Raw genomic sequence first — 24,253 nt, 5'->3', positions numbered from 1 at the left:
TTTTTTTGTATACAAATAATTTAAAATTTAAAAAAAAAAAAAATTTGCAGCACATTAATTTTGCCTCGAGGCGTCGCCGTTTTGCAACGACAACGACGAGGGAATCATCTGATCATTCTACGACGGTGATGGCAACGGCATCTTCCTGGCACGATAGGATCCGTTGACTACGTGAGGTACATCTTGCCTGTCCAACGTCCCCAACTTTATCACATGATTGTCGCCGACCTCCCGGATCTGATATGGTCCAACCCATCTAGCCTTAAACTTTTCCAGTTTGATTTCATTTCGATCGTCATACTTGAGTACGAATTGCCCAGGCTGAAACCTATTGAGTTTGAGATGTTTGTTATGCCACGCCTTACGTCTATTCTTTGTCACCTCTGTTGCCTACTGTGTTTGCGGTCGTCGCGCATCTAAACTATTTCCTTGCTGTCGGCACCCTTCAAGTAATTTTATGGTGCGATGCATTCTTTTCTTCCTGTGCAGTCCGTTCATCGTGTACCGAATGGTGGGATCTTTCTGTTTTCTAGGTTTGTATTGTATGTCCTTCCCTTCTTCAACCGTAACCTCCTTTGCGTCATCTGCTTCTCTGTATTCCTTCGGACACTCATTTTCCTCCTTTTTCTCACCTTCGTCGACACTTAGCATATTACAATTCGGAAAGAGTTCGTAATCTTCTATTTGCCAGTGGTAAAGGCCATTCACCGAGTCTAGGTTGTCGTCATTCGATCCTCCTTCTAGTGTCAATACTCCTTTGTCTGGTTTCATTCTCCTCTTTCCTTCATCGTCATTTCCTTCATCATCACTGTCGCCTTCACCTTCTGAGTCTGACGATGCTGCCTCCTCACCTACCATTTGTGTGTGCAGGTCAATTATGAATCTTTTGCCTCCGCGCTCCATTGATAGGGTATTTCGTTTCCCATCATGTTTTACTTTTGCTTGCACCAACCAAGTCCGTCCCAGAATAGCATCATATCCTTTTCTTTTCAATGGAATGACCACGAAGTCTAATAAAAATGGTTGTGTTCCAATAGTTACCGGTTGCGCCCTTAAGGTTCCCAACGGTTTGATCCCGTGCTGGTCTGTTGTGAGCAACTGGAATGTAGGTGGCCACGTCGACTTTCCCAACTTCTTCCAAGTATTCTCCGGCAACACATTCATGCCGGACCCTCCGTCGACAATTGTGTCTATCAGAACATTTCCCAAAATCCCCATCTCAACAACCGCCGAATGCCTTCCCGTCGTGAGCGCCAGAAGCATTGGGTCTGTTGCCGTCGTTGGACTATTGTACTTTCCTGTGTCCTCCGTTGCTTTCAGACATGGTGTATGATTCAGAATGGTTGTCCGTAACTGGGGCATTGTGAGAAGGTGGTCACTTATCTTGACCGGTATCTCCATTTGTAAGATCTGTCGTACAATGTTTTGTTCCGGGAAGTTCCTTGCCAAGGTGTCGGTGATGTCCTTCAACTGAGATGTCTCCGCCGACGATGCCTTCCCAATTTCCGCCAGTGCTTCCCCAAATTTCCTCTTTTCTTCCGCCGAATCCGGGTACTCTTTTGCTTGCCTCCGCGTAATTGCTAGAACCTCTTCTTCATCCGTCCGGACGGTGGTCAGATTCACTCCAGACTTCGGGCGTTTGGCATCTTCATGGTCGCCGGGTCCGCACCATCTGCATAATAATTTCGGTGTGTTTGCCACTGTACAATCCCGCGCAAAATGACCCCAAAAATTACATGCTCGGCATTGAACGATCGGTCGTCCATGTCATGTCCCCATTTTTCGAAGGTAGTCTGATTTAATTAATTTGATTAACTTGGTTGTCCAAAATAATGAATATTTTATGAGGACGACTAATTAATCATTTTAATTAAATAAATGAATGATATTAAGTTAATTATTTATAAAGTTATCAAATAAATAAATATTAAAAGGTAACTTTATATTTAATTAATTTAATATAGTGACTTGGATTATAAAAATATTTTATAAAGTCAATAGATAAAATCAAAAAATGTTCTAGAAGTTTCTGGAAAAAGTGGAGAGAAAGGAATAAATAGGCACCCCGGGGCTTCATTCTAATCAAGCAGTTTTTTATTTCTCTCTTGTTATCAGATTGTGATTCAATCACATGTGCATTGTGGAACCTAGGGTTTCTGCATTGTCACAACTGGCCATTGAGAACGAAAACTCTCAATAGGTACGCAATTTTGAGGGTGTGAAATATCACCTGAATTATTGCAGATTGGAGGTGACGTTACAGTCATTTCATCAGGGGCAAAATCTGTGGCTTAAGGCCAAAATTTTGGAGGATTATTCTGAGAATTAAGATTCGAAGATTGAGCTATTTGCAAAGTTGGAGTCATTATTTTACAGGATCAGTTGGCAAGAGGAGTAAGGCGATTTCTTTAGCATTCTATATATTTTACAAGCCAATCCAAGCAGGGTCTATATCATTCAATTCGACGGTCAGCAGGTTTAATCTAGAGGTGTCTGCAAAACAACGAACTAATCCCAAATAAGCAAATATGCGTCTCCCGAGCCAGGCATCTTTCTTTCATGCATTTCCATCATTGTTTGAAGATCAGTAAATATCGCAAGAATTGGGAAGTTGCGGGTGTATGTATCAAAGGTGAGTTTAGGACGGGAGTATAATAACCTCCAGCATCGGCTCTAAGACTTGTGTGACTCCAGGCTACCGCTCTAGCAGTAGGGAATCCGTCAGTAATTGTACTACTGTCTCAGTGATACAAAGTCCATTGTCTTCGACTGCGGGTTTCACACCTTGTTGGCGGCTTCTATTTTGCACAGGATAAGAAACAAGATTCCGATCAGGTCGGGGGAATTAAACAGCCGCACAATTTGATTACACTATATACGACCCAGACGTCAGGCGGGTGCCATCCTGCGGATTGCAAATAATAGTGATTTGTATTAATTTAGTGGCTAGACAGACGACATCCATTCCGGCGTTGTCTGCAAAAGACAATCGCATAGCCATCGAGCTGGGACAACTTAGAATTCAAACCAGATCCGGCCAGTTCTATCACATAGTTAGAGAGGTTGTGCACGGACCCAAACAGTCATTGCGATCAATCGGGGGCATCAGCATTCCTTAATTGTCTGGTTCTACGTTGCTCCTGCACTTGGAGGTATGGGTTATTTTCTGGCTGCACCAAGGTGACTGATTTAGAATCATTCTTCTCGAAGGCTGGTCTGTTATCCAATATGTTACCATGTTTTATATATCATTTTGGCTTGATTTATCATAAAAGCTGAACTTCCTGCATTCTCTTAAAACTTGAAGGGTCATAAGAAATGCAGCCTGTATTGCATAGGTTCTTGTTACCCTTATTTGTAAACTAGTACATTGTTATGCATTTATTACAAAGATTGTAACAGGGAACAAGTAATTACCATATCAATTACTACTGAGTTTAAACCATCGGCTTGACGAAATTTCAAATCACTAAGTATAAAGATTTTGGTGTTGGAAGAAGTAATAACCTGTTGGGGTTATTTCAGCTCGTTTGCAAACTATTTGACGAATTGCCACAGTACAGTATTGGGTTTTTAGTGACCTTTATAGTAAGGGTCATGTCAGTGGTATCAGAGCAGTTTGCTTGCCATCCTGTGGGGTGAGAACCGACTTACATGAGTGATCAGCACTCTACGTTATACAAAATGGACAGGTACAGCACAAAGTCTCCGAGGACACTTGATAAACACAGTATCCAGAGTCGGAACTGTGGAAAGGACGGCTTTTCAGACATTCAGGATGAACTCCAGAAAATAAGACATAACATGTCTGAATTGTTGGTTAAGCACCACCATTTAAAAGACAGGCTGTCCGACCCAGTCAAGGTCGATAAGTCGACTGGCAGATCTTCTCGCAAAGCACTGACTGATTCAGTGAGGGATGTTACCAGGAACCTTAATGAAGAATTCGAGAAACAAGTGTGCAACCAGTCAGAGGTTTCAGTTCAGCCACAAGTGGTAAAAGATATTACACCATTGGATAGTAACTGTCAACTTGATACTCAAGTTGAGACAATTGTGTACAGGTTTCCCAAGGGTGATGTCTCAGGTACTCAGGATGGTTTGGTTCCCACAGGCAATGACTATAGAGCAGTAGGTTCAGATAATGATGAGGATGTTGATGGTGAGATACCTAGTGGAGATGAGCAGATATTGAGCATTTATGATTTTGCTAACAGAGAGTACTAGGCACAGTTAGATACTTCGTCACATGAGGTAGAAGCTGGTAGTACTTCACATGATTTGTCCAGCCAGCTGAAGGTGAGCAAAGATAGTATTGTGACTTCATTATCTCATCATGACAAGATGCGGGACATGTTAGAGGATCACATTCGATTGATTCAGTTACAGAGAAGACATAAGGGAGTTCAGGCAAAGTCCTCTTGTGTTGACTTACAGGTGATTAGAGAAAGAATGGGAACGATGAAGTTGAGTTATTTACATCTTCTATCAGATCGTGACCATCTTCTTAGACTTGTCAGAGACTATTCAGATGCCTTGAGGAGGAAGGAGGAAGTTGACAGGCTTTCTCGCGAGTTTGAGGACACTCAAACTTCTTTGGTAGATACTCCATTGGCATTACAGGATTGAGAGAGACATGGGGATAAGCATGGCATGGAGCTGAGCTTAGTTTCATCTTGCATGCCTGGCACTCAGCTTTCTGCAGTAGACGGATCATATGTGGTTGCTGATAATGTTGCGCGTTCATCTTGCATCCAGGATACAGGGACAATATCAGACAGGTATGTGGAGTTAGTTGGTATTGGTCACATTACTCAGGTAAGGAGTTTGCTTGAGTTACCAGCTGTTTCTTGTTTACGGTTATGGCCTCGAGAATGTTTCATCGGCGTTTGGGATTCAGTTAACTGGAGATCTTTAGCACTTTATGGTAACAGTGATTGTTTGAGTGCTATCATGGACTGGATTAGCAGAATACCCGGTGTTGTCTTTCCTTGTGCCAGCAGCTTGACCGATGTTGGTATTAGTTTTTATACACCGATGTTGGGCTTGGTTCATATATCCAGACGACCATTCTTGCTGGAAGGTGTTGAAGATTTTTCATATTTGACAGTATGTACAGATGAGTCCCAGGATCATATTGGCCTTGATGACATCCAGGAGGATGCAGTAGACAGTTTTGAAGATTTAGCTTCCTTGACAATTTCTTTGGGTACAGAGGCATTAGACAGCAGTACTACAATTTTTGACACCCTGGATGTTGATATGGACCTTGGAGATGATTCGCGAGATATGGATGATAATATTCTAGAAACCAGTGACCTTGAGGATACTCCTTTAGACAGAGCACCAAAAGAGGTCTGTAGGAGACAGTCTAGCCAGAGCCATCATGTGACTAGCCAGTTGAGAGTTAGTGAGCGAGACATTGCTATCGCTTGTGAGCATTTTGATACTGCTCGTCAGTTGTTGGCAGTTACTGGTTGGGGTACTTCTATGACAGATGAGTCCAGCGGTGGTTACTTTTCTTTGGCAGAGATTCATGCCTTGAGTGAAGCTGTCCGGATTTTGAAGCAGGATTACTTACTATTGGTAGCCGACCGTAATCACTTGGTTGGGTGGGGGAGTACAGCTTATGAGGCACTTTTGGATCGTGAAGAGGAGGTGAGTGAGCTTTCCCAGGAGCTCATAGCGACTACTAAGGCTTTAGAGGACACACAGCGAGATCTACAGGAGTCGCAGTTTCAGTTTAAGGAGGTGACCGTGGAGTTGGAGCATTTGCGGTCAAAACCAGCCCCAGACCAAGTTCATTTGTCTATTGAGGTGGTTGGTGGTGAGTACACTCCTGCAGTTGCTACTGAGGAGCATGTTGTTGGGACTGACACACATGTTCAGGTTTTGGAAGTAGCTGGGCCTAATGAGTTCAAGATACTAGTAGGGTCGAGTCTCCAGATTGATTCTTCTCAGACAGACGACAGTGTGGTACAGTTGGTCGTGCCACCCTTACAGGAGGATCAGTTGTGGTGTGCGGGGGAGTATGTTGATGCTTCCTCGTATAATTTTTACTGCACTGAACCATTCATGGAGTATTTGCTGGATAGTGCATGTGTTCATTTGGACTCCCATAAAGTGACAAAAGGTGTTCTCATCCAAGGTACTAGTGTTATTTGCAAATTGGTTGAGAAGATTATAATGGTCCTTTCCACTATGCTACCTCACAGGGGTCTCGAGGTGGGGTTTGTTGAGCGGAGTGCACAGGGACCTATCTAGCCTACAGTCACTCGAAGTCGGAGGTTGGAGCCATCTGTTGATTCTCAGTTCAGTGATGGAGAGCCAGTAGCAGAGTTTGGGGATTCTTACCAGCATTATACAGTGAGGCACGCTCATCATTTTTCTTTTGACCTAGAAATAGAAGATTTGATTTCACGCAGGTGTAGATTGGCTCCAGTTTCTTACCATCCATTATGGGATGGATTGGCACCATCTTTTGAAAATAGAATTGGTAGTTGCAAGTTACACAGCCTGCAGCATCGAGACACCCGGAACAGTTTATCAGAGATTGGATTTGATGGCAGTGACTCAGGTACCTATGGCTGTTGTCATATCCACAGTGCAGTTGGGTGTAGGTGTCAATTAGACAGGGACTCGAGTTTTGATAGAGTCGATGTTTCAGTTGGCTTGAGTTCTACAGAATGGTTTTTTCTATCGACATCTACAGTTGGTTTTCAGATGATTTCATCAGAATTGTCAGTTGTTTGGGTATTGAGTACAATTTCTCAGCTGTTGATATTGATGATTTCTCTACGGGAGTATGGTGAGGATTGGGATGATATACAGATTTACATTTGGGATCCAGGCAAACCGATTGGTTTAAGGTTCAGCCATTGCTTGGGGACAAGCAATTTCAGGAAGGGCGGACTGTCATGTCCCCATTTTTCGGAGGCAGTCTGATTTAATTAATTTGATTAACTTGGTTGTCCAAAATAATGAATATTTTATGAGGACGACTAATTAATCATTTTAATTAAATAAATGAGTGATATTAAGTTAATTATTTATAAAGTTATCAAATAAATAAATATTAAAAGGTAACTTTATATTTAATTAATTTAATAAAGTGACTTGGATTATAAAAATATTTTATAAAGTCACTTAATAGATAAAATCAAAAATGTTCTAGAAGTTTCTGGAAAAAGTGGAGAGAAAGGAATAAATAGGCACCCCGGGGCTTCATTCTAATCAAACAGTTGTTTATTTCTCTCTTGTTATCAGATTGTGATTCAATCACATGTGCATTGTGGAACCTAGGGTTTCTGCATTGTCACAACTGGCCATTGAGAACGAAAACTCTCAATAGGTACGCAATTTTGAGGGTGTGAAATATCACCCGAATTATTGCAGATTGGAGGTGACGTTACAGTCATTTCATCAGGGGCAAAATCTGTGGCTTAAGGCCAAAATTTTGGAGGATTATTCTGAGAATTAAGATTCGAAGATTGAGCTATTTGCAAAGTTGGAGTCATTATTTTACAAGATCAGTTGGCAAGAGGAGTAAGGCAATTTCTTTAGCATTCTATATATTTTACAAGCCAATCCAAGCAGGGTCTATATCATTCAATTCGACGGTCAGCGGGTTTAATCTAGAGGTGTCTGCAAAACAACGAACTAATCCCAAATAAGCAAATCTGCGTCTCCTGAGCCAGGCATCTTTCTTTCATGCATTTCCGTCATTGTTTGAAGATCAGTAAATATCGCAGGAATTGAGAAGTTGCGAGTGTATGTATCGAAGGTGAGTTTAGGACGGGAGTATAATAACCTCCAGCATCGGCTCTAAGACTTGTGCGACTCCAGGCTACCGCTCCAGCAGTAGGGAATCCGTCAGTAATTGTACCACTGTCTCAGTGATACAAAGTCCATTATCTTCGACTGCGGGTTTCACACCTTGTTGGCGGCTTCTATTTTGCACAGGATAAGAAACAAGATTCCGATCAGGTCAGGGGAATTAAACAGCCACACAATTTGATTACACTATATACGACCCAGACGTCAGGCGGGTGCCATCCTGCGGATTGCAAATAATAGTGATTTGTATTAATTTAGTGGCTAGACAAACGACATCGATTCCGGCGTTGTTTGCAAAAGACAATCGCATAGCCATCGAGCTGGGACAACTTAGAATTCAAACCAGATCCGGCCAGTTCTATCACATAGTTAGAGAGGTTGTGCACGGACCCAAACAGTCATTGCGATCAATCGGGGGCATCAGCATTCCTTAATTGTCTGGTTCTACGTTGCTCCTGCACTTGGAGGTATGGGTTATTTTCTGGCTGCACCAAAGTGACTAATTTAGAATCATTCTTCTCGAAGGCTGGTCTGTTATCCAATATGTTACCATGTTTTATATATCATTTTGGCTTGATTTATCATAAAAGCTGAACTTCCTGCATTCTCTTAAAACTTGAAGGGTCATAAGAAATGCAGCCTGTATTGCATAGGTTCTTGTTACCCTTATTTGTAAACTAGTACATTGTTATGCATTTATTACAAAGATTGTAACAGGGAACAAGTAATTACCATATCAATTACTACTGAGTTTAAACCATCGGCTTGACGAAATGTCAAATCACTAAGTATAAAGATTTTGGTGTTGGAAGAAGTAATAACCTGTTGGGGTTATTTCAGCTCATTTGTAAACTATTTGACGAATTGCCACTGTACAGTATTGGGTTTTTAGTGACCTTTATAGTAAGGGTCATTTCAGTCCATTTGCATCATATTGGGTTCGACTTCGGCTCCCATTATTATTGTTATTGTTCGCATTGTTGTTATTTTGTCCTCCAATATTATTCTTGTACCCTCCGGATGTGGCACCTGCGCTATTCGTATTTCCGCTACTGCCCGACAGGGTAGCCTCCTGTGTAAGAAGCACCTGCGGAGATCCTCTTGTTTTCATGTTAAAGGGGCACTCTTTTGTCGAATGGCCCATGATCTGACAAATGTCACAAAAATTGGTTCTTTGGACACGATCCTTTAGTATGACCGTCGGTCTTACACTCCGTGCACCACAGGTCATTGCCTTTTGGCTCCTTCTACATGTTTTTAAACTCCATCATGCAGATCATGTCCTTCTGTAGGGCACGAACCTTCTTACTGTTACCTTCATCATCACTGCTATCACCTCCAGCAAGCTCGTCGTCATCCGAATCAGATGAGCTCGTGTTCGTCTTCTTCTTTGTCTTCAGCTCACTTTCGAGGTCCAATGCTCTGTTATAAGCTTTCGTATATGACGACAGTGGCACAATTTTTATTTTCCTCCGCAACTTCGAGCGTAGGCCTTCCACAAACCATCTTTTCTTAAATCTGTCCGCCAACTTACTTTCCATTTTGTTTATCAAGTCTTTGAATTTCCCGACGTAAACGCGGATGGTTTCGTTCTTCCCCTGCTAAGTATTGAAGATCTCTGCTACAATTTCATTATCATCCTGCAACAGTTTAAATTCTGCCAAAAACTCCTTTTTAATGTTATCCCAACTGTTTAGCTTTTGTGGATCTGTATCAGTAAACCAATCAATTGCTACGCCCCGTAGGGTGGCCGGAAATTGCCTCATCCAATCGTCTTCATCAACTATCCCATTTGCTTTCTAGATCGTTTTACATGTTTTGCAATGTCGGATGGGATCGGCCGTACCATCACCATCAAACTTCGGCAGTTTTTCTTTTGGTCCTGCCATCACAATTGGTTTTTGTAAACAGGCACTGCTCAGTCCTGCAACACTAGCGATGTTCACTCCCAAACCGTGGCTTTGCACTCCCACACCGGCGACTTGCACTCCCGCACCGACGGTCTGCACTCCCACACCGACAGTCTGCTCTCCCACACTGGCGGACTGCACTCCAACACCAGCGGTCTGCACTTCAACACCGGCGAACTGCTCTCCCACACCGGCAGACTGCACTCCAACACTGACGGTCTCAATAGCTGCGAACCTTGGTGAAGAAAAAGGATCTTCTAAAGTTGTCTCCCGCGGAAGTGTATCCTGGACAAAGAGGTCACTCTACACTCGTGCTCCCTCGGCACTCTGAGTCGTGCGAGTCGATGCTCTTCTGTCTAGATTCTCTTCCCTCGGCAAACACAAATTCAAAAACTCCTCCCGTGCTTCTTCCACCAATTCCACCCGCTGTCGAGTCTCCTCCAACAATTCCTCCGCGCTCCTGTTTCTGTCGGTAATCTTCTGGAATCTCCTTCGGCGCTCTGCCTGCTGTGCCAGAATTGAATGTTCTTGTGCAATACGGATTCCATCTTTTCCCTTGGCCTTATTTCGATCCTTGTTAAGCTGATTTGGCATTAATCTTCATTTCTCCCACCTTCCAGGTTCATAGGTCAATGGCGCCAAATGTTTACCGTACTAATAAAGAAATCAACGCATACAGACAATGGAACAGAATAGCAAAATTATATTCGCATATGCCAGACATACATTATGCTTGATAAGATGAATGATTTACAATGATCCCAGACGGGATATAAATACTATCCGCCAAACCTTCCCGAAGGAGTCCGGCGGCCACAAACATTATGTCCGCTACAAACTATTTACCCGTTGGCTACAGAAACACCGACGACAATCCAGTCGGCTGACAGCTATTACAATAATGTCAGGAGCCCAAGAAGTTTTGCACTGTACCCTTATAACAGTAATTCAGTGTTAAAAGTTGTGGGATGTCGATGGAAATTATAGCAAGGCTGATGGAAGATGAAACTTAAGTGTATGCCGATTCTGATGGAACCCCCACCTTGGAATATATATTACCAACCACTGAATTATGATCAAATCAATATGCTGGTCACCTGATAGGGTGCACTGAATGCAGAAATGTGGATGATTGATGTCACCACTTCAGGAATATGCTGCTACCACAATTTATATCAGACTGATACCAATCGCAATCTCCAGCATTATGTCAACTTTGGCTACTACCAATGTCCCCCTCTTTGATTTTAACTGCTGCCTAAACATACATTCATGTTATTTTGTAAGGTGCTTGGTAAAGTGGGGACTACTTCCCTTGTATAAAAAGCACTTCTGTGCTACTGTTCAAATTGTACAAGTACTCCTTTACCGAATGACCCAAAACTTTAAAAATATAACGAAACAATTTCTTGAAACAATTAGTTTTAATGTGAGCTTAACTTTTTCAATCAATGCTCAAGAGTTCTTTGGTTTCTTTCTCCACTTACAATTCTGTCATCATCTCAAGCAAATCTTTCCTTGACATTTGCATCGTTTTTTATTCACTCTCACTACTCCCAACCAAACTATTATCTTCATCTATTTTTCCTTTAGCTTTAGAGGATGGTTTGTCTTCACTTATTGCATTCATTGCTCTGTTATTGACTTCACACCAAATGAGGGCAATATCACTTTTTTTTTCCTTAACGAAGTAACAAAGCCTTTGCTAAACCATATTTTTGTCAGACCATCAATAGGTTCCTTCCCTAATTTTACTAGCAACTGTTTCAACCTACAATTATAAGCTCTTACAATTTCATGCTTACTTTGTTTTCTATTTTATATTTCTGCCATGATAACATTTTTGTTTCCAAGCAGCTTGAATTCTTCTTCAAATGCCTTAATTAATCTATCCCACATATTTTAGGGGATTCATTCAATTAATATATACGAGTTGATGGCTGTACAGCTTAGGATGGTTGAAAACGATCGTAGACAATAGGCTATATAATATTGACCATTTATGTCCAAATCGTCTCACAACTCATATAGTGACTTACAAAATCCTCTAAATTTCTAACCCATTGCCTATAAAAGTGGGCAGCTTTTGCCTTTCCATTTCCATACCAAGGCTTGATATTGGAGTCATCATGGTTTTGTTCTTATGCAAACCTAGTGCCTGGAACAGACTCATTAGAGAGTTTTGATATGGGCATTTTAGTGCTCCTCTCACACTCTTAGCCATGTCACGAGCTTCTACTCTTTCTATAGCTGCAATGTTCTGCACACTTGTTTTTACGGCTTTGCCTTTTTGGTTCTCTATCTCCTCTTCTAAACAATCCTAGCCTTGGGATTTCGAGTCAATTCTTATTCTTCAAAGGGAAACTCTTTTATGCTTCAAAAGTTGCTCTAGTACGTTTCTCTTTCTCTATCTATGGAGTCTATTGATTCTTCTTCATGACAAACTTGGTCAACAAGATTGATCCACACTACATGCAATAATGGAAGTTGTCTTGCTACTTGCACTCAATCTTCCTCTATTTAGTTATCCGCAATGAGTTGAATGTTTAGTATTTTTCTTTTAACAACTTTGTCACTCTAATCTCTACTTGTACTTAAAGACGGACTTTGGCTTTAGATTTGTACTATCAAAGCCTCTTCGGCTACCTTTTGGAATCTTCTTCTTTTCTTGCTTGATTTTGTTTCTTTTCTTGTTTGCTCTCGATTTTCTCTTACCCGGTCACCGTTTGGTGCTCTTGTTGCCTTCTCTCTCCTTGGTTGTACACTTTCAGTCTCTTAGACCCTTTTGGTGGTCTCTTGTTGGACATTAATAAATTTATCTTATCTTTGTTATATTTACTCTATCGATCTTAAAGATCTCTTGATAGTCCTTACCATGTTGTGGTTTCTTTCTGCCTTCATTGGGATCTAAGAGCATAAATATCTTATATTGAACCAAATTCTTTTAAGGCAACTATACCAGATGTTTTATCTTCTTTCTCATGAAACAAATAATTGAAATAATCAAAAAATATAGTAAGATATATCTATATTCACACATGAATATACTAAAAAATCAAACAAAAGATGATTAAGGATCAGACTCATTTCCCTAACCATGCAAAATTTACTTATAGAGGCCAATGGTTGCTAGACAAAACACAACCATCCACCAACTCCTAAACTACCTGAAAGCTAACAAACAAAAAATACATATTTGGATACAACCATATTAATAAAACATAACGAAGGCATTGTATCGTTACTAAGTGGACAAAGAAACTTTGGCAATAGATGACTCAGTCACTTCTTGAAATTGCATACTAGACATTCCTACAGAACTAGAAGGTTTTCTCTTTCCCTTGGTAGACCCCTCCCCACTTTGACACTCAACATCTATCGTTTGGGTAGTCAATGACATACTAGGCTACATTGTCTCTATTGGACTTCCCTTGCTTTATCCTCCATGTACAACCTAATCACCTCAATCTTCTTGGCTAAGGTTATTTTTTCAGTCTTTTACTGCTTGCCCTCTTACAGACAAAGCTGAAAGTAAACTCTTGTGTAACTTCCTCTATGCCTCTTCGTTGAATTAAAATCTCTTCAAATTAACTACAACTAGTGTAACTTTTTGTTTTCCTTCAGAAACTTTACAATACAAGTACAAACATAAAACAAACAAAATCTCCTCCCTAAGTGTTTGAAACTGTAATGTCTGCTTTTTGGAATTGCCCAAAATCTTACTCGTGCACCTTGTAAATATCAAGTCTGTTGACTCTCTCTTTGGATGTTGGTTGCTTCCCTCTTGGATGGGCGTTATTACTCAATAGTTGAGTCTTAATTGATTGATGCCTTGAGGGTATGGGTGATTGATGATTGATAAGTCCCCTTCAATGTTTGGAATGAATCCTCCTTTGTAATTTATTGGAGGGGTCACCACCTTTCATAAGGATTGAATCACCACTTTTCATTGTTGCCTTTCAAAATAATATATTATTCCTCAAACTGATCTCCCTTGGATGTCCTCAAATGAAATCTCCCATTTATTTCCTCCAATGTGAAGGAAAGTCACACCTCTTCATAATAGGCATATCCTTTCACAATTCGCACTCTTCGAAAGGGTAACAACCCTTCATCATTGCTGCCCCTTTGAAAGAGTCACTTCCTTATCTTCTTCCCATTCCTTTCATTTTACATTAATGCTTCCTTAATTAAATAATTCCTTTTACTCCCTTCTTTCTTTCCTCCTCCCTATCTCACCTTTGAAAAGAACTCTTCTCCATTTTTATCTTAGGTTGAGGCAATCACAACTCTTCATTGTATGCCACTTGACCTTTCATTAAACTTAATTAATTTGTAAGTATATTATATGATATTGGACTATTCATTTATTATTTTTATATTAATTTTATTATCAGTATTTATTATTAAATACTATTTCAGAAAGGAATATTGCAGAAACTTATAAAGAAAATGCAAAATAACAAATGCAAACAAACAATTGGTCCTAAACTTACCACAAATAACTAAAATATTTGACAGTGTTTTTGCCTTTCATTCACTATTGTTCTCCCAACAAGTGTTTTGATTACGTAACAGGTTTTAAAGGACCCAAAACCTTTAACACAGTATCAGAGAAGTACAAACATAAAAGTTCAGAAAATAAAAAGCCTCAGAGAACAATTAAACAACCACTGAAACAGGAGGACAAAGTACAGCTATTCAGTAAAAGACAGCAAAAGAAAAGCAAAAGGACAGCACCCGGACAGCTATAGAGTCTTCAACAGGTCTTCTCCCAACAAGTGTTCTCTTTCCTTGCCTTCCTCACAATTTAGAAAATGGAAAAATAAATTTGTTTCTGGATTTTAGTTGTTAGTGTAGTTGTTTTAGGTATGGGGTATGTGTAAAAGGGTGTGGAGTCCTTGTCCACCTCCCCATCTTATTTTTTCAGTCTAGTGTCGCTTTTTATTTTAAATCTGGATATTTTAAGTAGGTTTGACTGCAGGGTCATTTACAGTGCATCTCATTTTATCTATTTATAAGAATATAACATGTGTTTCTAATTTATATTATACATCTATATTTATGATTATTCTATAAATGTAAATAAAGCATTTCTTGTTTTACTAATATACAAAAAGGGGCCAGCGCAGCAGGAATACCAAACAGGAGCCAAAGAAAGAGATCAAGAACCACAAAAACAAAAAACAAAGAGGAGGGATCCAACAGAACCCCCGTCCCCTCTGGCCAAACACCGCTAAGTATTCTAAACAACTGTGGAAGAACCCCAAAACTGAAGGATGGGCCATAGAGAGAGAGAGAGAGAGAGAGAGAGAGAGAGAGAGAGAGAGGCCAATGTACTGAAAATTAAGGAAAAAATCCATTGATATATGCAGCACCCCAGTGTCGACTCCCAAAACTTGGGTTCAAAGTTGCAAGGTTGTGGGATACAATAACCCTTAAATTTGTATGCTTTGTAAACTTAGGTATGCTGTAAAATTTATACTGAGAAATGAAATTCAAAACTTGAAATCTTTGATTCTATGCATATATATTTCAACATCATATATTTGTATATTAATTAGCTATACCCATCTAAGGCACTGACATTGACTTTGAACTCTGTCACTTCTGTGTCTAATAAAATATGTGCACTATAATTTTGATTAGCATTTACGGACAACATTCATGCAAAGAAAAGTGTACATGAAGTCAGAAGCATAAGCAAATGGTACTTAAATCAATGTCAAAACATAACACATACAAAAAGAAAAAGAAAAAGACAGAGAGAGCCAGCACAAACCTAAAGACCATTGGACAGTAGTCTTTCCACTTGAAGTCCACTGATTGGTGAGGGGGTGTCAACTGAGAACCCTCTTTAGGAAACTTCATCCAAATCCTTGCCCGAGGACCAAAATCTGATGATCGAACCTCTCGCCTTGGTATTGGTGTTATTTTACCCACAGTGTACCTGTAACCATCAGAAGCCAATGAAAAGCAGTTATTGATGTCACAAAAATTTAATGATGCCTGCCAAGGGTTAACAAAAAACAGATATTTCACCTTTCCTAATGCTAGCTATTCAGTGCATAGCATATAAAATGGAATCAAACTACAAATTTCTTGGTCTTACTGATCCTAAAGATAACAACCCAAGAGCACATCTAAACAAATTGCTACACCTAGAATCTTTTGTTTTCTGATTAAAGTTTTAAAAAAACATCACTGAATCAACAAGCTCCAACCATACAACATTGAAATTCTTACGAAGACTCATAAAATCATAGGGCACGTAACAAATAACAAGTAGATTTTGTACTGATTTCGCATGCATGCTGTTGCTTCAAGAACCATGTGAAACCCCAAATGAAGATGTATAGACTATGAAAACATTGATTCAACAGCACACTACCCACAGAAGACTTGAACAGAGTCTGTAATTCTAATTCTGATTTCTAATCATTAACATTGGCAAAGATTTTGCAATAGCTGCTTTGTGTTACTTTTCTATTATTGCTCCACATGCTATGAAGCTAATCTGTTGACTCAAGTAAAGGGACGGCCTATATGTAAGTCAAAGGCTTAAAGAGACCTACACCCTTGTGTCAGAAAAATAATCAATCCAGTAATCCCTTACTAATTGATGACTATTCAGTTTTTTCATCTTAACAGTCATTAAAAAGGTTTCTGGCCTGGATCTATATGCAAATCAAATTGAAACCCATGTCCATTGCAGGCAATTCCATTTGTATCCTAGTTCCATGGACTTACATTCACAAACTATTGCAAAAAATATAAAAAGTAATAATCAACCAAATAAAAGCAGCTTTAATAATAATATGTGAAAGAAAATGAATTTACCTTATACCCAGCTGCAGGTTGAGCATTAAATCATAACTTCTATGGCCTTTAATTATTGTTTCACCTGGTTTTTTCACATCTTGTCGCTTCTGTCGCCGCCTTGTGCTTTTTGATGGTGTGGCAAACATATTATCCTTAACCAATTCATTGATCAGAACACCTTGCACGTACTCTCTTTCCAGCACTGGTATATCATCTTTTTCATTTTCATCAAACTCTAAAATAGGTTCTCCAGCTGCCCATGCACCATCTTGTCCAATGACATCTTCAAGAGCACCTTCAAGACTCCAGCGTCGTTGCAGAGATACATTTCTGTTACGTGCATGATCTGAACTTTTTGTCACTTCGTCTGTAAGAAGTCTATCCGAGGAGCCACGATTTGCTCTTCGAAACCTGCGCATCTTAAACTGCCCCAAGTCCAGTGAGGAAGCATGGCCTAACCTTGAAGAGCCATGATTTACAGGCTGATGTGCTGTGTTTGCTTCTTGGCCTCCTTTGCCAACAGAATTGCGCCATACTCCATGTAGAAGTGGAAGTTTGCTGCCAACTGGATAAAATGACCCTTTTCCATCCTTTAAACCTCTGCTCCATGTACCCATATAGCAACCCCCATCTGCCCAAGTGTAAATTCCAAACCCATGTACCACTCCATCCAACCAGTATCCATCAAATGAATCTCCATTTGCCCAAGTCAAAACACCTTTGCCACACATTTTTCCTCCCTTCCAATCCCCCAAGTAAACATTTCCATTTTCCCAAATATACCTCCCAGGCCCCTCTGGCATTCCTTGATTCCATGAACCTTCGTAACAATCCCCATTTGGATATCTTTTCTTCCCCAGTCCATGTTTGACATTCAAACTCCAGTCACCTTTATAGGTTGTTCCGTCAATTCCAGTAAATGTTCCAACACCATGCATGTACTCACCCAAAAAGTCCCCTTCATAAGTAGCTCCAGAGGGCCATGAAATCTTTCCCCTTCCAGTTTTTTTCCCTCTTACCCATTGTCCTTCATACATGCACCCATCTGACCATAAATACTTTCCTGGACCATCTGGAAGGTTCCCTCGAAATGAACCCGTGTAAAAATCACCATTTGGAAAATGCTTTTCTCCTATTCTGTAGCATCCTGTATCCTTTGAATTTCTAGAATCTTCTCCATCTGTAACAGTAGAATCCTGTTCCCTTCCACTACAGGAATGTGATTCTAAGGACAAATGTCTTTCTTCAGCTGAGTGCTGTGCTGTTTTTTCCACATCATCGACATGTGCCACAGGACCAGACATGCAGAACACTCCAGAAGGTGCCGTTTTTAAATATATAAATCTACCCAGGATTAACAATGCCAAAACAAATTTTGGCAAGTGTCAATAGCTTGAATAGGAAACAATTGGCTCTCAATATACAACTTTTCATCTCCTACACCTACCTGATCCTGATTCAAAAAATATAGTAGTAAATACATCAGAATAAAAAGTAAAAGGTCAGAAAATATGTACTATCATGATTCTACCAAATATTTAGTCCCAATATAATAGATAAGAACATAAAAGAACTACTTCATTTAGTCGACTTATTAAAAAACAGGATGTGGAAATGCATAAGTAGCTGTTCATTTTGGTATGTATCTTAGAATATATAAAATTTAGAAATTTACTAGTAAAATATGCCTGAAAACATAAGCTATCCCAAGCGCAAGCAGGCATTTAATGTATTTTAATACTACATCATAACTTTCCACAACCCTTCTTAAATTAATGGTAATCATAAATGCTATTGTCTTTTCATGTTAAGATAGTCCTTCCCTAGCACAATACCACTCCCCTTGTAGAATGCTTCAATAATGATGATCTTATAAACCAAATTGGTGTCTCACTTGGCAGTGACCTAAAAATTTAAAAAATACCTTCATGATAACCTTTTTCTAGTATTTACCAAAGCAGATGCCAGCTCAGCAAAACTAGAGACAAGAAAAAGAAAAAAGAAAAAAGGAAGTTTCCAACTCCCTAACTGAAGCTTGGTTCTGTTACTAATATTGGTCAAATTCCCTGTCAATTAAGTGGACAGTAATAAACATCAACAATGTTCTATAAAACTATATCTAATACAGATGCAAAAAAGAACGTCCCAGCTTTTGCCTGCTAAACCATAGAAAAAGAAAATAACAATCAGATATGCAGTTCCATTCTAGGAAGTTAAAAGAATTCAAAGCTTAGCGAGGTACTTGCATGTAATGTTCCCCATCTTTTTAGCATCTCAGTGGAGTTCTTAGCCTTTACATTCTCCAAAGGCTAAGTGGAGAAATAAGAAGAAATTGATTAAATTAATTTCTTATAAAGTCATTAAATAAATTAAAATTAAAAGGTGACTTTATATTTAATTAATTTAAATTTCTAGAAGCACAACCAATTATTGTATTGGAAAAGGGGAAGCTTCTAGAGAGAGCATTTTCTAGAAGTACAACTAATTATTGCCTTGGAAAGGGAGAAGCTTCTAGAGAGTGCAATTAAATAATATTTTATTTCCTTCTAGAAGGGTGAGGGAAAAAAATAAATAGAGGTGAAAGCCTCATTGTTAGGCATCCGATTTCTGTCAATTGCATTTGATATAAACTTGGGAGAAGAAACTAAGGGTTTTTTATTTTAGTTAGCCATTGGAGAGCATCAATTCTTTAGTGTTGCGACTATTTGAGTTGGTGAAATATCCACTGAATTTGGCATTCAGGAGAGCTTCATTCCGGAGTTCTATTTGTGCTTAAATTGGAGAATACATTTATTGTTGGCTACTACAGTGTTGCGCTACAGTACCCGCGCTACAATATTTATGCTTGATTCTGATTGCAACTTTCATCTCCATACATGGGCATCACTATTATCAGGTTCCTCTTGCAACTATTAGTAGTTTGCATTGTAATCTTAGGCATATAATTTTGTTGTTGTAAGTGATAACTCAGTATCAGATTTGGCATTGTTGTAATCATTATTGTAAGCCCATTTGTCTTGGCAAATTCATAGCAACATTGTACATGAGAATGAATTCAAATAAGGAGATATATGTTGCATACCATTTGTTTGACAAAATGTTCATCTAATAGCATATATGATCAACATAATAATTGTATGCCAATTGTTTGTCAAAATGTCAATTGGCTGTAGGTATGTATTCCATATCTAGTTTTCATGTATATGCATTGCAAATACCAAAAGGAACTGCACTTGCATATCAATTCATTGTAAGAGGTATTGTAATATCATTTGCGAACATTGTAAATTTCTTAGCATCATTCAAACTATATCAAACAATCTGAAACAAAAAAATCAGAAAAGAAAAAGGCAGCATACAAGTGTTTGACAATATTCCTTGAGCTAAAATTAGTTAGTTTGGGCAACGGATATTACATTGGTATCAGAGCTTGCTTGCAAAGTGACGAAGTGTCAAACAATTGAATTTGAGAAGGATTTGGTGTTTCACAAAATTATAACCGGTTGGGGTTATTACAGTGGTATCAGAGCTTGCTTGCAAAGTGTTTGACGAAATGTCAAAACTGAATTATAAAAGAATTTGGTCTTTCACAAAGTTATAATCGGTTGGGGTTATTACATTGCAAAAGGACAACTATAGATAGAGGATTTTACTTCAACTATGCATAGGCTTCCTAGGGGAAAAGTAATGGAACAGCACAACATGACAAAGTTATTGTGATCCTTTGTAATGTGAACTTTTTTTGCTTTCTCCTATGTTGTGTCATGCCCCTTTTCAGACCAAATATAATCAAGAGTGCCTTAACCTACAATTTTATTTTCCATAGGTTTAAGGATAAGGTGGGGAGGGTAGTTAAAGTTGTCATCGATAGAAATTGTGTATCAGCCGACGGGTTCCTTCGGGAAGGAAACTGTGTATCAGCCGACGGGTCCCTTTGGAAAGAAAATTGTGTATCAGCCGACGGGTCCCTTCGGAAAGGTTCTTGTTATGTAGCCGATGGGTCCCTTCGGAAAGGTTTTTGTTATGTAGCGACATGTTGTATGTGGCCGATGGACTCCTTCAGGAAAGTTCTTCGGAAAGTATTTATAACCCCTTCAGGAAGCATTGTAATCATCAGATCAGATCATATCAGAACCTAATGTAATATCTTGACATATGCGATTAATAAGAAGAGTTCTGCTGTTCGTGTTCGTGTTCGTGTTCATTATTTGTGTGCAATTCTTAATTAACCTATGCGGTAAACAAAAGTTGTCCAAATAGAAAATTTAAGTTGTATTAAAAAAAGGTAAGTTACCAAATTCTCTCCAACAACCTTCAAAAATCTAGATCGATTTTATACAAAGTTTGGTCCTTGTCAAATTCTCTCCACATTTGCCAACATAGCTGCAAATTTGTAGCAAATTTGTCAGAGGAACCCAGGCAGAATTTGGAGCAAATTTTGAAAAAATTGCTGCCCAAAGGCCAAACCTGGGCTGAATTTAGTCTGAAAACAATTTTTTAGACTTTTAAAAGTGTTTTTTCACCTAATTTGGTCTATCCAATCCTCCTAATCCTAAAAGTGACCACTAAAAAGGCCAAAAAGGATGGTCTATATGTCATTTATGCATTTGTGAATGAAAATAAAAACTTGCTTATAGAGGAAATCCAAACTGACAATAGGTGAAATCCAAGTTGACGATTATAGATGAGATAATGATATTAATGTCCAACAAGAAACCAAAAAACGGTCCAAGGGATAGGAAGATAAAAACAGTGGGGAAAAAACCCAGCAGGAGCACCAAACAATGTTCAGGAAAGAGCAAACAAAATAAGTCCAGGAATTTCTTTTAAAAATATATGATATCTTTGAATCCAGGGCTTAAAATTTGAATCTCAACATTTGATCTAGCCTGGTTAGAAGTCCTCTACCCAATACAAAATAAAAATTCAGATAACTACACTTATCCTTTGACAATTCCTTTCATTCTCCAACTGTCCCCTTGATATGGAAATATGTTCCATGCATGTGACCAAGCAAGTGTATCATGTTGTATGTGTGGCTAAATGATGCAAATAATATCCTATTGAACTGAAATATAGATATGGTGGTGTATTTTGCTATATTTCTTTACTATTGGCATAGTGGTGTATGGAATTATTTGTTGTTGCATATATATACACACACATATCTCTAAAAAAAATGTTTTTGTATGAACAAACCCAAAACGAATCAAAACCTGACCCAAAAAAAATTTGGACGAATTCGAACCCAAATCTCGAACTTGCATCCATACCGAATCCGAACTGATAATTTAGAAGGTTTTTTAAGGTTAGAACCCAAATTTGGTCTTCAATGAAGTACAATTAAGTACAATGACGAATTAATCAATGAAAGAAACCAAGACAAATGGCTGAAAAGGAGAATGAAGCAAACTTCTAAGTATTGTAGTTAGAATACAAAGAGTAGATCCAATGAAAATCAGATTAATGATGAGGGAAAATCATGGAAAATGAAGTCTATGATACGAAATGTAAGCAAGGGACAACGAATTTATGATTTTGGGGGTTATATGCAAAGTGAATAATCCTGACAGGATGGTGGAATCTGCACCTGTCAGGATTCTAATCCCAACAGCATGGTGGAATCCACTACCCTCTTAGGATTCCCAATCCCGACAGGCCTCAACTTCCCACTCCTAGCTTTGAATCAAATTTCAACTTCTTGCTAATTCTTATCATAAATTGAGGTGTTTTCAAAATGCAAATCGAACTTTTATCTCCTCCATATAGAGAGACACAAAATCAATCTTCAAACTTAAGGAATTTATGATGAATGATCAGATCTTGAGACTAGAAGTAGATGAAGGCTGGATTTTGAACAAGTATTCAATTGATGAAAGATGAAAAGGAAAATGAAAACTGTGAGAATGGCCCTTGAAAATAAACTTGAAGTCATAAATATGAATGGAAGAAGCTGAGTAAACAAATTGTGAACTAAATCCATATTAGGAGCAATCCCAACAGTAAGGTGGAATCCACACCTCACTCAGGATTCCTAGTCTTGACAGCACACAAAATTCTGCTCTCCAATTGTGGTCCAATTTCAGTCCTGTGTTGTTTCTTGCATGAAAATAAGCATTTCAAGCCATAAATCAGAACTCCTCATCAAAACAAGCCTGATTCAAGTGGGTTGTGAGAACGAAATTTACATGAAAAATATGAAAATCTGATTTCATGTAGGGCTGGGCGACTTGGAATAATTTTCAAATTAATTTTCTTTTGTGGAAATGGAGAAAGTCGGCCTTTGAGGGGAATTTTGATTATTTGAACAAATGATTTCATGGTCAAATGCAGGGACAGGACAAACCAATCAAAATACATCCCTTTTCATCCTAAGGCACCTATATAAAGGAGGGAGTTGATTTCATTTTACATCATACCATTTCACTTCTACATGAGCATATCAAGTTCACCATTAAAGGATGCCAATTTCTCATACAAAAGACAGCAATTATTGTGGTTGCAAAAGGGGCAAACTTCAAGAAATTGGTTAAAATTAATCTCTGATTTCATTAATCAGAATTTGGAATTGTAAAAGACAGCTATCTTAATGATTTTAAGGATTGGAGGACGAGTTTGAGGATAAATCACTGATTTTGAAAGTGGATTACATATGGGGGTTACAAAATCTGGGCTAAAAAAAATCAGAAATGAAATGTGTTAAAAATGAATCTGGAAAGAAATAAAAAATCAGACTTAGAAAATTGAGGATTATTGATCAAGTAGATGAAAAGGTTGATTTAAAGTTGATCTATATGCAATGTCATTTCATGTAAGCTTTCAATTTCATTCATTTCATTTATACTTAATAATTTTGTGAGCTTAATGCAATTTCTGTTTTGTTTTTGCAAGGTTACAATGAAGGAGGGATGGCTGAATTGAGATTCACTCAATGGGCAATTTGGAAGACCAAAACATGGATGGTATGCAAATCCTCAATCATTGCACCAACAAAATGGATGCAACATCAAGTCCAAAACTTCAAGCAAGAAGGTGCTCAAGTCAGGAAAGATGATGCTCAAAATTTAAAAAGCAAATTCAAGGCAAGGACAAGATGGAGTTCAGGAAAGCAAAGAACAAGGAGAAAAGAACAAATTTGCAAATCTACAAGTGAAAGAAAATAATCACTAACTTGAATTTCCTCCAGAAATCCAAGTTCACTTTGAAGGATCCAAGTGCATGAAACTTCATCACTTCAAGCGAATTCAAAATTCTGGCCATGAGAAAATTTTTATGATGGAGAAAATTTGAGAAAATAAAGCAATTTGGGAATATACCATCACACAAGAACAAGGAGAAACAGTGAAGAAAATGAGAGGACAAATTACAGCTCCACAAGAACAATCTAAGCCTTAAACAGAGAAACAAAAGAGAAAAGATTTGAAAATTTGATTGATGAAGAGGATTTGAGAAGATGTTGATGTCAACATATTGGTTATTCTGTGAAGATTGGCAGAGCAGCAGACAGAGTTTGGGTTCACATGGTTCAAGGATTGCAGATCAGCTTATGTGCATGTGGGATGATGCTCTAGAGTATGTCAAAATGCTGTAGTTAAGAGCGCATACGAAAATATGAAGACCAGACAGAGTTATGAAGAATTTAGTGATGGCAGCTTTCAGATAGTGTTTCTAGAAAGTGGGTACTA

General features: G+C 38.7%; 1 protein-coding gene across 8 annotated transcripts in view; it reads right to left on the bottom strand.

Annotated features, from left to right (window-relative positions):
- Positions 1–24,253, bottom strand: part of PIP5K9 (phosphatidyl inositol monophosphate 5 kinase) — a 217,899-nt gene that overhangs the window by 122,095 nt on the left and 71,551 nt on the right. For 6 of the 8 annotated variants that reach the window (XM_089811487.1, XM_089811488.1, XM_089811484.1 and 3 more), the window contains 2 exons: positions 16,587–18,021; positions 15,529–15,696 (listed from right to left, as the gene is read on the bottom strand). In XM_089811487.1, the coding sequence (XP_089667613.1) occupies positions 15,529–15,696; positions 16,587–17,872 (1,454 nt within the window). In that variant the 5' untranslated portion in view covers positions 17,873–18,021. The remainder of the gene's footprint in view (positions 1–15,528; positions 15,697–16,586; positions 18,022–24,253) is intronic. The other 2 variants (XM_089811489.1, XM_089811486.1) reach the window with 1 other exon arrangement.

The sequence above is a fragment of the Cupressus sempervirens genome, chromosome 11, assembly GCF_028749045.1.
Source record: "Cupressus sempervirens isolate cs-2001-9-10 chromosome 11, ASM2874904v1, whole genome shotgun sequence".
NCBI lineage: Eukaryota > Viridiplantae > Streptophyta > Pinopsida > Cupressales > Cupressaceae > Cupressus > Cupressus sempervirens.
Note: the sequence above shows the minus strand (reverse complement) of the source record. Positions and strands in the feature narration are given on the sequence as shown.